Source organism: Penicillium robsamsonii (genome assembly GCF_028829455.1).
Source record: "Penicillium robsamsonii strain IBT 29466 chromosome Unknown utg000004l_segment0_segment0, whole genome shotgun sequence".
Lineage (NCBI taxonomy): Eukaryota > Fungi > Ascomycota > Eurotiomycetes > Eurotiales > Aspergillaceae > Penicillium > Penicillium robsamsonii.
Genome location: NW_026643222.1, coordinates 1,269,904 through 1,286,822, shown reverse-complemented (window position 1 = coordinate 1,286,822; position 16,919 = coordinate 1,269,904). Strand labels below are relative to the sequence as shown.

Genomic DNA, 16,919 nt, shown 5'->3' with positions numbered 1-16,919 from the left:
CCAATCCATCAGAGATACATACCCCATAGCCCACTCTTGAGCATTGACAACATTGACCTCCCAAACGCTATGCGCCCCTCCACCCCACTGTCCGCGGCCCTGCCGCCGCTAATAATGGGCACCGCAACATTCAACTCCCAATATAACGCAGACCCATACGCCCTCCCAACAACGGAACTCGTACAGCGCGCACTGTCACGCGGCATCCGTGCCTTCGACACATCCCCTTACTACGGCCCCGCAGAAGAACTCCTCGGCCGCGCCCTCGCAACAGAAACCGTGCAAACAAACTTCCCACGGGAGACATACCACCTCCTCACGAAAGTTGGCCGCATAGCCGGCTCATCATTCGACTACTCGCCGCAATGGATCAGATACAGCGTGCAACGCAGTCTGCAACGCCTACATACAGACTATCTGGACGTAGTGTACTGCCACGACGTGGAGTTCATGGCAGCTGCAGAAGTCGTCACGGCAGTACGGGAGCTGCGTCGTCTGCGCGATGAAGAAGGCGTGCTACGCTACGTCGGTATCTCGGGATACCCTGTCGACGTGCTCAGCGATCTGGCGGAGACGATCCTCCGCGAGACGGGCGAGCCGCTCGATATCGTTATGTCGTATGCCAACTTCACTTTGCAGAATACGCGACTGCACTCGCACGCTCTGCCCAGGTTGATTGCTGCGGGTGTTGATATTGTTCCTAACGCGTCGCCGCTGGGTATGGGATTGCTTCGTCGTGACGGCGTGCCGATTGGCTCGATGGGCGATTTCCATCCCGCTCCTAATGCGTTGCGGACTGCTATTCGTGGTGCTTCGGATTGTGCTTCGCGACATGGAGAAAAGCTTGAGGTTGTTGCGATTCGGTTTGCGCTGGAGGCGTGGCTGCGTGTTGGTGCGCGGGCTGGCGGTCTCGGTGCGCCGCTTGCTCGTGCTCCGGATGCTGATCCTGGGTTTTTGTCTGTGGCTAGCATGGGCACGGGAAGGAGGCTTGGTGTCAGTGTTATGGGCGTCAGTAATGTCGCTGAGCTAGATGAGACTTTGCGCGTGTGGCACAGTATCGTTGATGGACTGGAGAATTGGAATGAGGATGACGACGCCTCGTATTTCGATACTAAATTGAAATCGCCTGGACCGTGGACTCCTAGCCTGGATGTCCCCATGGGCGATGTTCCCATGGTGGGGAGTATCCCTACACCCCAGGAGGGCCTTATCACGGACCGTGCCTGGTCTCATACGCGCGGAGTTCATATCTTGCAGCTGGCACGAGAGATTCAGGATGTCTTAGGTACAGAGTGGGTTGATTATGTCTGGCCCAGTCCGTCACCAGACTTTGTGAATTCGTTATCTGAGGAGCATGTTGCTGCTTTGCAGAGGATCGAGGCCGAGGAGAGAACAGGACGGAAGCCTCATCTCACTATATCTGATACAGCTATTAAGGAGGATCCTATGCTTACACCACCGTCAGATGTGGAAAAGCAGCTTGCATAGGATTAAGATAGGACTTCATGACTGTATCGAGATACATAGTCCTGGTATCTCCAATGTTTTCTCATACTTCCTATATGTAATTCCATGGATCTGGGTTAGACGAAGAGTTGTAGGTAAGAACCTTGGGACTCGGCACCACGTAGAGATGCGCTCATCTTCCGAAGAAAGGCAAGTTCGGCGTGGACTCCCAAGCCCGGTAGCTCCTGATGCCCCAATCCTCTCCCAGATGTCGCATGTAGCGCTCTCTGGGTGAGAAGGGAGGCATGTGAAGGAGAGGGAAAACGGAAAAGCAAGAACGATAAACGCCAACAAACATAGATCCACGTTGGGCGCGAATCCATGATCATCGGGGGGTTCCATTGAAATCACTAACAGTGTCCCATGTTGGGACCAAAGAACTGCAAGAACTAGGTGCTCGTCCAGGGGAAACCGAGAAGGCATTAGACGTTGAGGCGCCGAATCGACTCGAACAGGTGAAAACAAGATCATCCAAGGTTTGAAATTGTCGCGGCTTGTTCATATTGAACCAAGATCTCAATGAAGATCGAAAACTGGCTCCAATATTCAGACACCCCTAATCAATTGTAACCGAGGGACAAGTTAACAGATCCTGGCGAAGTCGAAGTCCGGGAGAGAATCCTAAATAGTAAGTACTTTTTTCGTCTCAAGCTCAAAGAATGCTGCTCATTCTCGATTTTCCACCAGTCATTCGCTGCGCCTCTCGCCATCGAGAGGAGAAGCATACAGTTTTGCAGAAGCACATGCGAAGATATCACCGACCCCCACCAAACCGTCATTGCACACATCCCTCCTTTCTTCCCCGTGCAAATCACCAAACCATTCGAAGTAAGGGGTATCATCGTACAAAATAAAGCATACAAACAGAAACCAAAAGAAAGTCGTTGCGGGCGTGAGATGGGGACTTGAGTTTATGCCGAGGCGAGAAGTTTCTGCTCTCTTCGGTCCAAATCCGCATTCATCTGCTCATCGGTTTCGTAACCTGCATGGCGGCGAGCTTGGCGGAGGCTGAGGGTGTTGGGGAGTTTCGTGAGGTCGGGCCTCAGTCGTTTAAGCCTGGCAGCACGCTCCTGACATAACTGACGTCTTGTCTCACCCTTGCGAGCTTTGGCAGACTTGGCTTCGGATTCGGGCGCTTCATCGGAAGAAATATCTTCTGGCTCCGATTTTGTGCCCTTCGACTTTCCTTTGGGCTTTTTGGCAGGCTTGCGAGCTGCGGCCGCTGACACGGGAGAGCAGGCTCCGTCGACAGGAGGGGGAGGAGGCGGGGAGGATTCGTTAGTAGGAGGGGATCCCGGCGGCGGAGGCGGAGGTGGAGCCTCCCTGTAACGAGCAAACCTCTCTTCTGTCATGAACACCTGACGGAGTTGAAAGCGTTGCTCGATATATTCATCAAAGTTCGCTGCAATGATGGGTTCAAGAATGCTCTTGTTCGACCCCTGGACAAGTGCAAGATATTCCATGCGATTCCTTAGGGTAGTATGGGCATTAGAAAAGGCTCGGAAGATCAACCCAATTTCCTTAGTGCCGCCTGAGATATCGTTGTCTCGGTTGTTGGGATCTTCGATAGTGAGACGATCGGGGTTGCCGAAGTAATAGCCCTGTTTGACATGATTAGCTGACTAGTCGACAGAAGGCAAGCCAAAATCCACCCACCTTGTTGAAATAGCCTGGAGGATCCATCCGAACTGCCAGCCTATCATAGCAGAATTCCTTCCCGTAGAAATTGAAAAATTCCACCAGGATTGTTGCTAGGTTTGGCTGCATATGCCCTTGGGGCAGATGCTGGAGAATACTTGTGACCAAGCAAGTGATGGAGAAACCTCCTATGCCACCTGTTGGGACTTCGTTGAGGCCACGGATCAACAAGAACTGCTTAATCACGGCCAGGATAACCGGCATCATCGGATACTGAGTTTTCCATTTCTGGAATGTCTCGTTGGCGACCAAGCCACTGTCGTTGTCGAAAGACAAATCCACTCGCAATCCAGTCAGCTTGTCCACGTACTTGAGAATTGGGACCCGGGCGGAGGCAATGCACTCGATCGAGTTAGGAACAGCAAGATTCGTGCTCTTGAGGAAAGCCGAAAACGCGTAGATCTGACCCTTCCTCTCTCCAAATGTTCGGATTCCCGTGCGCAAAAATGTGTGAGAGAGCAGCACCAAATCAATATCAGCCGTGGGGAGATAGAGCCCCGAGGCAAAAGAACCAAAGGCCCGGATTGAAACGTTATGGTATCGTTGTTGGAATGCAGTCTCCAATCGATTGACAAGGTCTGCACGGACGATATGTTCGAATTCCTGTGGCTTGGCCCAGTGATAGAAGCTGAGAATCTCATTATGCAGCCTGGCTTAAATGTTAGATAGAATCGGGAAGGCTACGAAGGGATAGTACTGACTGGGTTCCCACGTGCAAGGAAGCCGGGGTGCCTTCGAACCAAGGCGTGCCTGTCTCAGGGGAAAGTGGTTTCCATTGATCGATAACAGAACCATCGTAGTTGAACCTGCTGGCAGGCTTTCCGGTCTTTCGGGAGTACCCTTTGATCTCATCGTCGCGGGTTCGCTTTCGACTCGCAATGGCGGAATCTAGAACGTCCTGGGCCTTGGGACCTTTAGGGGCATTATCGGGAGCGTTGCTCTGAGAAACTTCTGGTTCAGATGCCATGCCAAGAGAAATGAAGTCTGAGTTTTGCTTGACTGCGTCCGTTTCGTCCGTCTTTGCGGCAACGTCAAGTCTCGCCTTGCGAATCAGCTTGACCACATCCACCCTTTTGTTTGTAGTTTCAGCTGGAGGAGGTAGCGCAGTGTACGGATCGGGGTTCGACCATTTCGGAGCAGGAGGAGCAGGTACAGCCTCCTGAGGCCCGTCGAGAGCTAATGCACGTCTCTTGCGAGGTCGCTCGGCGTCGGAGTCATCAGACATGTCCATTTCTGCTTCTTCACTATCGCTCAAAGTAGAAAGTTCGGCGAATCTGAGTCCAGGCTTAGTCTCAGTCTCGCCCTGAAGTCGTTCGGGCGTGCTTTCCCTCTTCGAGGATAATAAGGGTCGGTCCGAGGTGGCGGGTTTCTGGTACCGGAAAGTGAACTCGTGTCGTGGATTAGGACGCGAACCACGATAGTTGGAATTTCCTCTGAACTGGAATGGAGCCATTGGAGGCATTTTAAGCAGCTGCAGTTAAGCAGCAAAAATGCAGACGCGTGGAGAAAAGATCAAGAAGCTTCGGATCAGACGCGAAAAAAAAGATCCCCGAAAAAGTTGGGCGGAGGGAAGGCGGTGACGGACATGGTCGCACCTTCTACACGTGTTACTTGAAAAGAAGGCATGTGCATGGAGCAGTATGGTACTATATGAGATGACATTCATAGATTATCTTCAGCTGTTGGCTTTATACTTTGCTTTGAATGGGTCTTGAGGCCCTCCTCTAGAATTTGAATCAAATCATGTTGTATCGCCATCTCAGCAAAACTGACACGACTTGTTACCCATTCCAACCAGTCCTCAGCTCTAGCACCATTTCCCCGGAGCAAGCCCACACTCACATCAATTAGCAGTGGTCGTTCATCACAATGCCAAAAGGCAGTAGCCCCACAGCAGCTGCAGAATTCTCTGTATACCCCTGGTGAACTCCCATGCCGCCGCATGGTACCTGCACCAAACATAAGCGGTGACCCATCTGCATTAAAGATGTTGGACTTGGGCACAAATGCCCAGGTCTGAATTGGAAACCCACTGCTCAGTCGACAGCTGTTGCAGGTACAGGTTCCTGCAATATATTTTGTATCACCATCTCGCAACCACCATTTGATATCATCAGGATTCGCTCCAGACCCGGAGTAGTATGGAACCAGGAGATCTGGCCATGGCGAGAATGCCTTTAAGGACGATGCATCGGGCTTGGTGATATAAAACTCAACCCCTCCACAGAGGCAACGTGCCCGCAAATGCTGGCTTGTTGATGTATATTTTGTCGGGTTTACTGTTTCTCGGCGACGGCTCTCCATGCCGGTTGAAGTATGTAATCTGCAGCCTGTGGCGGGGGACTCCGTTCCAGGAAGCAATGAACTGAGTCCACCGTCACCGGTATCGCTGCTTTGCCAGTGCTCAACCGCTCGGATGGAGGGAACGTCCTTTGCTGCCAACAACCCCGAAGCAACTAGGAACTGTCCTCTGGGCTGCAAGCGAGCAAAGATGTGGGCACCGCATGTCTTACAGAAAAAACGGCTAATGTGATCGGACTGTTGGTATTCCTGGAGTCCATCTAGAGTCGGTTCATGCTGAAGGACATAATACGATGAAGACAACTGCCCAGTCACCATCCGACAGCTGTTGCAATGGCATAATTGGAGTTTGGATTGATCGGCAGAGTCCAACTGGATAGATAAGGCTACGCTTCCGCATATGCAGGCGATAGAAGTAGGCATGCTTTGGAATAATAGAGCACAAACGCGGCTCTCGAAACAAATGCGTTGGCGTAAGCGGGGAGCAGAAATATGCTCACAGTGGAAGTGTAACGTGGAAGATACAAATGCAGAATTCACTCAAGTCTGACCCTCAGACCCAAGTATTCCCGGAAAGTCACGACTATATAAGGTCCCCGCCCATCCCTCTCCCTTCCTCCCCACCTCGCTTTTTACAACCAACACAAACTCCAGCTTCACCAGTTTTATTTTACCACTCCATACAAAATGAGTAAGCACTTCCATCTTGTTATCTGTGACTTTACAGTGAAGAACTGCGCTTTTCCTTGGCCCGATTTCCGAAATGGCGGGGTCATAGCGGGGTTGTTCATCGTATTTCACCCATTTCTTTCGATGCTGACCACTATAGGCGATCACGGATGCAGCTGCGGCTCCTCTTGCCAGTGCCCTGCCGGCTCTTGCAACTGCCCTGTACGTGTTATATCTCTTCCTTCGATGACTTCTGGCTGACCCGACCCCTCAATTCATCTAGAAGAAATAAATGATTCGAGTTGAATTCTCAAGGGATTTGAGAACGCAGTGAGACGGAGGATATTTGAGTCGGACAACTTCCGGTTGTGTTCCTTGGGCCTGCACGTCATGTCATAAAATATGTAGGGGCCCTGGAGGGCTCGCCATAATGAATGACATGCGGTTGCTCGATCACTTTTATTTTTTGTAGAACAAGTACCTTGTGGGCATCAGATCCAAAACTTAGCTCTTTCAAATCGGTATTGGTCGACCTTAGGAGCTCAACAGCCTGTCCGGCATACTTAGATACCCGAACACTGCCGCCGCTTTTATGGGGGCGATCAGGTTCAGGCTCACTGAGTAAATGTCAGTATGGGCTTATGCCCAGTGATCTGGTCAGGGCAGTCATGTGATTGTTTAGTGGAGGTATTGCTGAGAAACTAAGCACCAGCAACCCGACAACCCGACAGGATCTCCTAACATGCCGAGATTTTGGAACGTGGCACTGCAACAAGTTGGCCAAGTGCATAGCTGGATGCGGTCATGGAGTAGTCATGGAGTCTTCGGGAGCCACCATGCATTCATGGCCAACGACACCAACAAACAGTCAAAATTGTTTGAGAATTTCGTCTGAGACCGAATACTATGAATTGATACCACATAGCTCGAAAATTGGAAAGGCACCAATGACATCATGGCCTCGAGGTTATGACAAGGCCCCACATCACGATCTATGTAATTTCTCCCCTCTTCTCGTCTCGGTGAAAACTAGGGATACCGACAGATCGCCATACAAATATCCTCGCGACTACTCCGTTTAGGAATCATGTCACGTGTGTATCAAAGCGAGAGCGTTGTGTCAGAAGAAGGTGCTGGGACGTTTCTCGCGCACCTTCCCTCTGGTACGCCCGTTTACTGTTATAACCAACAGTGCGCTATAGAGAGCCTCTTTCCTCCGTATTCGGTCGAAGATTATTTTATCGTCTTGAAACACTTTCCGGCAGAGATACTAGCCGAGAACGAGGAACAATTGCCAGGTCGCTGTGACTATTCGCCATCACTTCAAATTCTCATTATAACAATGCCTAGTCAACTACACAAAGAAGCGGCGTCCAGATTTGAGGCAAGGATTGTGATGCTCGCACAAGAGATGAACGTTAACAGACAGATTGCGAAATGCGGAGCGACTCTTATGGATACCCTGAACGAAACAAGCAGGCAGACCGATCCTGGAAGCCAGCCCGCCACGGGAGAGAATTCCCAACGGTGGCATTAGAAGTTGGCTTTTCTGAGATAACACTAAAACTAGAGAGAGACATCGCTTGGTGGATCAAGGGACTAAAGGGCGAAGTGAGAATGGGGATCACTATCGACATCAAAAGAGGATCTCACTCCATTGAAATCAAATCCTGGACTCCAGCATTCGAACCATCACCACGCAATATCTATATCACAGTAGGTGGTCGCCATGTTATCGACAGATGCATTAAAGATCCACCGCCACCTCGAATGACTCAGAGAATTCTCATTACGAGAGGGAGAGTGGCTCCAGCCCAACGATTGAAGGAGAGCCCTTGACTATACCATTTCACACTCTGCTATTGGATGAGCCAGGAGAAGGTGAGGGTGATTTTGTGTTCACAGTGGAAATGTTGTTGCATGATTTAGCAGAACCTGTCTGGGATGCGATTGACGACGCCGAAACGATCAAGGCTAAGAAGAGAAACAATCATCACACTGCGTGATCAATGCAGCCTCATGTGAGACTGGGCTCCCTACACGCCTTTTTTTATTCTTCGGCCTAAACACCCCTGCTCTTGACACTCATTGATACCCTTGCTCATTCTTGCTTTGAGAAGCGCTAGATGTATGGAGCGTAGATGGTTACCATAATTTTCATAGAGAGATCTGTAAAGTAGCCAGTAACAAGAAAGAAGATTCGTAGTCTATCTAGGAAATACACTCTATTATATTTACCTCCGTAGTTCTCCTAAATCTAGGTAATGTATCGGGGAAAATAGAGAATGTGTTACGAAGCCACCGCCAGGAACCTGCGGGGGACGATTCCTAATGCTTCGTCGTGCAAAGCGGCTCCGGTGAAAGCGTATCCCATGGAAAAAGCATATGCTTAACGCACTTGAAGCTGGTCGATTAAAGCTAGATGAGTATTACTCTCAGACTGACAATGTTTGAGGGCATATCTATACGGTTTTGTACTTACGCCTGTCAATAAGTTTCAGTTCTTTCTGACTATTAGGATCAAAAGTGGCGCGATACTTATCGTAAATTCTTTCAAGAAGCTCTCGCTCTATACCAAGATCGTCTTTCTAAGGAAGTGGACAGATTGACTACGCAATGATCGCTGACCAGCTCAGGTTGAGCAGGGGGCGTGCTCAGTTCTACTCAGTGAGCAAAAGCGGCGAGAGGGCGAGCACTAGAACGGAAGGAGACCGCCAAGAGTTGCCGTACAAAATCCGGTATATATGGAGAATAGTAGACACACCTAACATATACCTACAAGGTACATACTTAGACCAAAACACCCATATCAATGCAACCACCCAGCCTGGGGGAGTAAGCCATACCCTCAAAAAGGAAGGAGCTGTGCGAGCGAGTCACCGAGAATCTTGTTTGCTCCAATATCAGGCATCCTTGTCAACCCAACACAGTCCACTCAGTGATCGTCTCATCGTCGCATCCAGAAGGGGAAATACCCTTCCCGTCCTTCTAAGTACGGATTCTGCAGCTATGTTTTGTCGATGCGCCATTTTCACCTCCAACATCAAACGTTCCAACAAAGTAGACCCCAACACCTGGTACTAGAGTCGAATGCAAGAAGAAATAAAAAGCGGGACCCGATGGTGCACGAGTCCGAGAAGAGTAGTATCGGATCGGAGCCAATCATAATTATGCATGATGCATCTCGGAGAGGGTCTGTGATATGCTCTGGTAGCTTCCAAGCTGCAGCCTCTCCACTTTCTCGGTGTCTTGCTGGCTTGTTTCTGGCTTTCAGTCAGATCCCAAGGAGTCTGTGCCCGCATAGAATGGAGGCCCAAGCGCATGATGTAGGTAGTATACGTCTCTATGCCACGTCCATTGTGCAAAGTGACATGCGTTTCATAGTCCGTTTTATCAGATTTCGCGTCTTGTATAGAGTATACACCGGTTCGTTTCTGAATCGATATCACCAACTACAATGTGGAGGGACATAACCTAATGCCATCCCCAAACTAACCTCGGGGGCTAATACAGCCCCCACGATGCAGGTGCAACTGCTAGAGCGTCCCGTACACTTTTAGTAGAAAAATACCCCGAAAGCAAGCAAGAAAAACACAAAGGTTGAAACACCTTGGCACGGGTCCACCGGGTGGACATAAACATATATCTCAGGTAATCAAAGGCTACCAATGAGGTCGGATAGCACCCCTCCTCCCAAGGTCCCCAATCCGGCAAACATCGCCTAACAGGCCACAGCGATAGTCAAACCCGAAACCGCTGCAGGCGCGGGAAATTTCATTACTGGCCTTTGCTGAGCAATCTCCATCTTTTGAATACCCTACTTACAGTCCACCTCTAGTACGCATGTTGCACATATGATTGTACCCATGAGATAATACCTAAGAGGCCCGAAGTGGATCTAATAAGGCATGCAGATCTACGTCGTAGCCGAAACGCGGCCGTCATCGTGGCATGATGGAAGGTCTTGATTTTACTTACCACACTAGGGTTGCAATGTTGCTATGTGTTGTCCTACGTTTGCTATATTTGATGTTTTATACACCATACACTCACATAATAGCACCTCATATAGCAGTATCATATGATGAAATCCAAGTCCAGCCGAGATTTAAACATATCCACGGAGTATAGGCAAAGATGATCCTATCTGAAAAGCGTTAAAAAACGTATGCTGTTGCTCCACAAAACGAACCCTGCCCGATTCTTAGTTCTAAGCCAGTAGACGAACCATCTTATTCGCAGGAACCCGGCCCGAGCACAATGTAATCTGATCTACTCCGTCCATACCTGATAACCTGATGCTGTACTCAGAGTACCGAGCAAACACCGAGATAACATTTAGACATCGTAAGAAAATGAATCGGGGACTGACGCTTTCGCCGGTCTTTGCGCCATATTTGCCCGAGAGTGGCTCCAGACTTGAGAAGTTCCCATCATAGAGCCCGATAGGCTCCGCTCTATTGGCGAGCGGTAGAGCAGCCTAGATATGGTACAGCGCATAGCGCGTGAGAATAAGCTGAAGACATGATAGGTGGTAGGCGGGATGGGGGTCGGGGGCCCTGAGTGGGATGCAGGACCGGGCTCATTTGACTCGACCACGCGATACGATGGAGTGTGAACGGGGCACCTCGACGGCGTCACTACGTCTTGGATTGGATGGAGGTGCATGATAGATGGAAGGAAATAGAATTATCCGCCGCGCTATTATCGATCGGGATGAAGTAGCAGTCTTGGGCTTTAGAGGTATAAAGTTGGCCTCATATCCCTTGTTGGACTTTTTCTTTCTCTATCCAAGCCATTTATATCCAAGCCAAACACTACTCTTAAGCTTCTTTTTCAAGGTTCTTTACCTACCACATCTATATTCATCATGTCTCCTTGCACCTGCAACTGCTGCTCCGGCGAGTGCAACTCCTGCTCTTGTGCCAGCTGCAAGGTAAGTCATTTGCTCACTCCGTGTCTTATAGCCACCTTTGCTTAAAGTGGGATGTGGGCCTGGAGCGAAGTATATACTAACTACCCTTCTAGCACTAAGCCGGCTCACACGCCACCATCACCGCCATCTTCCTCCAATAGACCTCATACCAGACCCGGACTCCCACTGTTGTCGAATTAGCGGGGGTGCGGGTGTTCTCATTGTGGTTGTTCATGATCGAGATGATTGCATGTTGCGATTTGGGGACAATAGGGCCTGGAGCCTTGTGGATGGGGTGTTGATTTTATAGGTCTAGATTCGACCTCGTATACGTTCTTGTGATTTAGCCTTCAGCCAAGTGCTATAAGCTATAAATATGCTGGTTATATTGTTATCTGTGATCTCTTGTAGCATCTCTATGATCTAGTAAATGTAGCTAGATGATTTGATCCTGATCATGCAAGTGAATAGTCCACCTGGGCGCCTTTCGCAGAATACGTATCGAACTCAGATCGACAAGAAACAAATGTTTACTCTAGCACCAAGGAACAAGAACAGAAATGTACAAAAGCGCTCAAATTGCAATTCATTCCAACTAATGGGATGCATGTAAAGTAAATATTCAATACATATGTAACATCAGATCTAAAAGATCTAACTTGGCTTTCACAGCTCGTCTTTCGAGCGAGGCACAGCATCACTTGCCTCACCACCTGCACATGCAGCCGGCGAGGTAACAAGCATGGAGTACACGCACTTCTCTTCTTCTGCTGTCTTCAAGATCTTGTTCTCCTCACCACACTCCAAAATGACCTTGGTCGACCGGCTAGGTCCATTCCAGCAAGACTGGCCGCGGTCGTACTCAATCATCATCTTCTCGACATTGATGACCTCGCCAGCCTCGTTAACTTCTTCCACGCTCATGGTTCCGACATGAGAGAACTTGCCCATGGACACAGAACTGCCTCCCTTCCTCTGGTTCTGCTTGGTCGACTCAAGGAAGCAATGCTCATACGTGTACTCACCCGCATCCTGGGAGATACATACTCCCTTGAGTGCACGGAAAATGGAGGCAGGGCCATAGTCCTGCTCAAGGTCGGCACGCTGGTCGCGTAGCTTGTTCTTGAGACTTGTAACAGTGTCTTGCGCGGCCTTGAGGGCGTCGCGTGCCTGGGTCACGGCCTTGGATTCCGAGGAAGAGTCTGCATCGGCCTTGGGTAAAATGCCGTTTTCTTCAAGGAAGCTCTTGACAGAAACCACTTTGTCTTCAATGAAGCTGACAAGCGATGGTGGGAGATAGGCAGCGAGCTTGTACACTACAGTTGCCCGTTAGTAAGCTATATTAGGTGCCCAAGTGTCTCAAGAAACCAAGGAATAACTTACCTAGATCTGTATCATTGCATCCATCCTCCTCGTTTTCCCAGTGTTCCCAGTTAACACCACTGTCCTCGCCATCGGCCTTCGAAATCTCGTCTAAGTCACGGTCCACGGCAGCATTCGCACCCTCGGTACCTTGTTCACGAGCAGCGTAGTCCTCATAGCTACGGACCGCACGTTTGACACCCTCGTCATTGAAGTTGGGGTTATATTCCACCTTGACCTTAGCCAGAATATCCTCAAGCTCCTTCACCCGTTCGAGAGCTTCATCCCGTTGGCGACGCACATCGACCAACGCATTGCGTAGCTCATCAACACGGGCCTTGGCCAATTTGGAAAGTGCACTGACTTTGCCTTTACCCTTTCCAGTGCGGACCACCTTACGATCCTGCTCCTGAGCGAGCTTCAGATCAGCCTCGAGGTTCTGTTCCTTGACCTCGGCGCCCTGAATCTCGGCCTCTAGCCTAACGATATGATCCACAATCTCCTGCTGCTGGCGACCAGCATCGACAAGAAGATCCTTCTTCTTTCTCAAGGCAGCAGTCATCGACTTTTGGTTCTGCTCCTCCTGCTTCCGCCATTGCTTGCCAATTTCCTTGCATCGGTCTTCGCACTTCGTGCCCCCAACGCGAGCCCACTCGTCGCTACCATCGCAGCACTGCTCATAATCACAAATACCATCGTTGACACGCTGGAATGGGACGTATGATGGCCGATGGCCTTTGTTTTTGCAGTAGAAACCCGGGAGGGCAAGTGCGATGTCCAAATCGCTATTCCCGGGCCGGTCGGCCACCGTTAGTGGCGAATTGCGCGAGATATGGGCGCAGGCAGATGTGCCGGGCTCGTCGCTTCCGTCGGGGCAGTCACAGTAGTCATCGTTGACGGCCGAGAAGGGGATTTTGACCGAGGGATTCGAGATACAGGTGAATGTCGTCGAGTCCTGGTAGAATTTCACAACTAAGAATACTACATTAGTATAGACCCAGGAGAAAATGATCAATTACCTATCATAGATCACTGCTACATAAACCCGGTGTAGAAACACTAGTGGAGATCTAAAGGGTTCAGATACTCACATTCTGGGCCCAAGCCTCGGGGACGGGCAGGCTTGTCACTACTAGCCTGGACTGCCGACCCAGCGGTAGCCAATAACAATAACGACTGAGGGAGTCTCATGCTTGAGGCATTGAGCTTTGTTTGTGGAGGTGCGGAGAGAGCTTCTGGCCAGCTGTTGATAGCGGGCCCGGGCTGGATCTAATCGCCGCTGAGTCAGCCCGCTATCTTTCCAACTTTATCGTGGCGAAGTGGTGGGAGCATCTTACATCAACTACATCGCAAATATGGGTAATGACGGTGGCAGGTGAGTGGCTCTGTTATAGACGCGCTACAGACTCAAACTTTCTAACACAAGTCTTTCTAGCATTCCGACTCGCCGAGAGCTCGTCCGCGAGGCTGCTCGCGCCCCGAGCACGGCGCAAGTAAAAGAGACACAGCGCGAGCAGCAAGAACATTGCTGGACTACCTGTCCGCTCTCACACAAGTCACTGTCCCGGCCAATTGTATCAGACTCAGTCGGGAATCTTTATAACAAAGACGCTATACTGCAGTTCCTGCTCCCCGGCGACGATGTCGAGGGCATCAGCTCTAAGGCCGACTGCGAAGAGATCCTGTGCGGGCGAGTCAAGTCGCTCCGGGATGTGGTCGAGATGAAGTTTGAAATCGATACCGAGCTCACCGAGCACCCATCAGGTCGTGCTTACGCGCCCCGTGAGCGCCGCGAAGGCTGGATTTGCCCGATCACCGCAAAGCCGCTGGGCCCGAGTGTGAAGTCTGTGTACTTGGTGCCGTGTGGACATGTATTTTCGGATGAGGCTATCCGGCAGCTTAAGGGTGATAAGTGCTTGCAGGTAAGAATCACGCAGTAGATACAAAGCGATGACGGCGACTAATGTGTGTGTGCTAGTGCAACGAATCCTACACCGAAGAGAACGTGATTCCTATCCTTCCGATCAAAAAAGAAGACAAGCAACGTCTGATTGAGCGAGGCCATAAACTTGCTGAACAAGGCCTCACGCATTCCCTCAAAAAAGCCCCGGGCTCAAAGAAGCGCAAGAAGAATGCCACCACTGAGGGTGTAAATGATACACCCGGTCCCATCGAGCCTGCCGATCTGGTAGTACCCAAGCAATCCTCAGATTCTAAAAGCCAAAGCAATACTTCCACGCCGGTGCCTACTACTGCTTCTGGCAATGGAATCAAGAACGCTGCTACTTCTTCGCTCACTGCCCGTGTGTTGGCGGAGGAGAATGAGAAGAACAAGCGTCGGAAGATGATGGGTCGGAATGAGAATATTGACAGTCTTTTCTCCAAGAAGGACGGCGGGTCCAAGAATCGTGATTTCATGACCAGAGGATTTTCCATATCATGACCTAAGAGTTTTATATCTTTCTGCTGCGCAGAGGTAAACACTGGGCATGAAGGAAGTGCCTTTGCTTTTCAATGTGACACAAGATCATGGGGGGAGTTTTATTTTCGGAGTTCGCAGAACTTTTGCCGTTCTTCAATGATTGATGGTGAATACAGCGTTGTATGCACCAATAGACTGGTAGCCATACCGTACATTCCAGAATTAACCTGTACAATTATCTGACCTCATTTGACATGATGAAACGAAACAAGGACGAAAATGCAATTCAATCAACAATTCTAATGTACAAAAGATTGCTCTTAGATAAAGGAAAAGGACGCCTCCAACATTCTACAAAACATTCAGAAAGGCCTAGGCATTCACCTCGGTCTTCTTAGCCTGCTTCCAAGGCGGCAGCTTTTTCTGACCCAGGGCCTTGCTGATCAAACCACCCTTGTAGAGCGCAGAAACAATAACCTTCTTGCGGCCAAGATCTTCGTCGTTGTCGTGGCGAGTCTGACGGACGTCGGAAATCTTTACATTAGACAATTTAGCGGCGCCGTTCTTGTCCATAAGCTCATGGAGAATCACAGGCGTCAATCTGGCAGTCTTTTTGCGAAGTTCCTCCTGTGCGGTGAAAACCTCTCCAGTAGTGGTGGAAGAGATGATAGAGTCGGAAATACGCTGAGAGGTCAATTTGGAGAGGCGGCCGAAGAACTAAGATGTGGCTGTCAGTGATGTTGGTTATGAAGGTCGAAGGGGGAATACGAACAGCAAACTTGATGTTTCCATCAGCCAGCGACAGGGAATTGAGGCTGTTCTTCTGGTCCTTGGTCTCTGGGTCATACAGGCGATTTTCCAATGTGATCTTCTCCAATTGCTTCTTGAAGGCGACCTCAGTCATTTCTTCGCCGTACGCAGGCCCTGCTACATTTTGTAGAAGGGACTCCATCGTTTTATTGTCGGGGAACCGGAGACAGTCGCCCCAGTTACTAGAATCGCCTTCGATCTTAACCATGTCGAGCTGGTCTTGCATCTCTCGCGAGTGGAGTTGGCTAACAACGGTGACTTTTTTCCCCAACAATTGCATCAAACCAATCTCCACGGCAGCTTGATGCGCAGCCTTCACGTATGGGACAGGTTCTGGGTTGTGGTACCATCTGTTCGATCAAGGGGGACATTGTCAGCAAATCCATTGAGGAATCAAACCAGCATGCAGAGAGAATTGGAAACTCGGATTGAACGTACGGTGTGACTTTATCGGCTTCCCCATTAGACCCCCTAATACGCCATTCTTGCTCCTTGAGATAACCGATCTTGGGCATTCCCTCCCAGGTGAGGCTCTCATCAACTTCTTTAGATGGTGCTTCACCCTCTTGAAGACTGAATGCTTCATCTGCCTTGGTCTCTCCGGCACTGGACTCTCCAGGACTCATGTTAGACCCAGGCATGATCTGACTTCCAGAGTAGGGGTCTGCTGGGCCGGGAGGGTTGTCGGTTCCCCAAAGCTTGCGCCGGGCGCGTTCGAGGACTCCGGGCTCCTCGGAGGCATAGCGGCGGACTTGACCGAGCGGCGAGATACGGGGGGTGGCTCCAATTCTGCAGCTGGAACAGATAAAGTTTGCCTCCCGCAGAGGGAGGCGCATTGAAGGTCGCATTGTTAAGGTGGGCGCGAACGTTGTTTGAGAGCGTCGAGCTGGCGGAGAGGGCCTGGACGGAGAAACAAATTCGAGAAAGGTATGGGTCACGTGTCGGTGATGTTGATGCTTGGCATTTACCTCGCTCCTACAAGGCCAGGGCTTTGACCTCGCAAATCAATCATATTACGGCGATAGACTGTATATGCTAGTTTTCCTATGTTTTTTCTGCTTTTCTACTCTCAAATACCTGCCCGATGTTGAATGAGAACATTGAAACAATCTTCCATGCCTGTACAACATGGCAACACCGTCAATACCAGCAGGCCATAAAAAGAAAAGATATAGTAGAGTCAGGTCTAATTTTGACTACCAGCAAGTATACTACTCAGCGTATGATACACCTCAG

General features: G+C 50.1%; 8 protein-coding genes across 8 annotated transcripts; 3 read left to right on the top strand and 5 right to left on the bottom strand.

Annotated features, from left to right (window-relative positions):
- Positions 1–69: 69 nt before the first annotated feature.
- N7447_007996 (D-arabinose 1-dehydrogenase (NAD(P)(+)) ARA2) lies at positions 70–1,488 on the top strand (the record flags this gene model as incomplete). The annotated part of the gene is made up of 1 exon (XM_057232258.1): positions 70–1,488. One exon carries the CDS (start codon positions 70–72, stop codon positions 1,486–1,488), a length of 1,419 nt encoding a protein of 472 aa, XP_057084023.1.
- A 929-nt stretch (positions 1,489–2,417) lies between these two features.
- Positions 2,418–4,675, bottom strand: N7447_007995 (putative topoisomerase family protein TRF4; the record flags this gene model as incomplete). Its single annotated transcript, XM_057232257.1, has 3 exons — positions 2,418–3,107; positions 3,163–3,853; positions 3,906–4,675. The coding sequence occupies 3 exons, from the start codon at positions 4,673–4,675 to the stop codon at positions 2,418–2,420; spliced, it is 2,151 nt and encodes a 716-aa protein (XP_057084022.1).
- Positions 4,676–4,866: 191 nt separating this feature from the next.
- N7447_007994 (uncharacterized protein) lies at positions 4,867–5,845 on the bottom strand (the record flags this gene model as incomplete). Its single annotated transcript, XM_057232256.1, is given in 2 exon segments — positions 4,867–5,781; positions 5,798–5,845. 2 exon segments carry the CDS (start codon positions 5,843–5,845, stop codon positions 4,867–4,869), a joined length of 963 nt encoding a protein of 320 aa, XP_057084021.1.
- A 1,671-nt stretch (positions 5,846–7,516) lies between these two features.
- N7447_007993 (uncharacterized protein) lies at positions 7,517–7,711 on the top strand (the record flags this gene model as incomplete). The annotated part of the gene is made up of 1 exon (XM_057232255.1): positions 7,517–7,711. One exon carries the CDS (start codon positions 7,517–7,519, stop codon positions 7,709–7,711), a length of 195 nt encoding a protein of 64 aa, XP_057084020.1.
- A 3,309-nt stretch (positions 7,712–11,020) lies between these two features.
- On the bottom strand, positions 11,021–11,324 carry N7447_007992 (uncharacterized protein; the record flags this gene model as incomplete). Its single annotated transcript, XM_057232254.1, has 2 exons — positions 11,021–11,169; positions 11,219–11,324. 2 exons carry the CDS (start codon positions 11,322–11,324, stop codon positions 11,021–11,023), a joined length of 255 nt encoding a protein of 84 aa, XP_057084019.1.
- A 431-nt stretch (positions 11,325–11,755) lies between these two features.
- N7447_007991 (uncharacterized protein) lies at positions 11,756–13,642 on the bottom strand (the record flags this gene model as incomplete). Its single annotated transcript, XM_057232253.1, has 3 exons — positions 11,756–12,405; positions 12,473–13,423; positions 13,543–13,642. The coding sequence occupies 3 exons, from the start codon at positions 13,640–13,642 to the stop codon at positions 11,756–11,758; spliced, it is 1,701 nt and encodes a 566-aa protein (XP_057084018.1).
- A 164-nt stretch (positions 13,643–13,806) lies between these two features.
- On the top strand, positions 13,807–14,894 carry N7447_007990 (replication termination factor 2; the record flags this gene model as incomplete). Its single annotated transcript, XM_057232252.1, has 3 exons — positions 13,807–13,826; positions 13,887–14,373; positions 14,430–14,894. The coding sequence occupies 3 exons, from the start codon at positions 13,807–13,809 to the stop codon at positions 14,892–14,894; spliced, it is 972 nt and encodes a 323-aa protein (XP_057084017.1).
- A 351-nt stretch (positions 14,895–15,245) lies between these two features.
- On the bottom strand, positions 15,246–16,657 carry N7447_007989 (mitochondrial 54S ribosomal mL50 protein; the record flags this gene model as incomplete). Its single annotated transcript, XM_057232251.1, has 3 exons — positions 15,246–15,590; positions 15,646–16,033; positions 16,122–16,657. Coding segments are annotated over 3 exons (1,269 nt in total), but the record flags the coding sequence as incomplete, so codon positions are not given.
- Between the last annotated feature and the right edge of the window lie 262 nt (positions 16,658–16,919).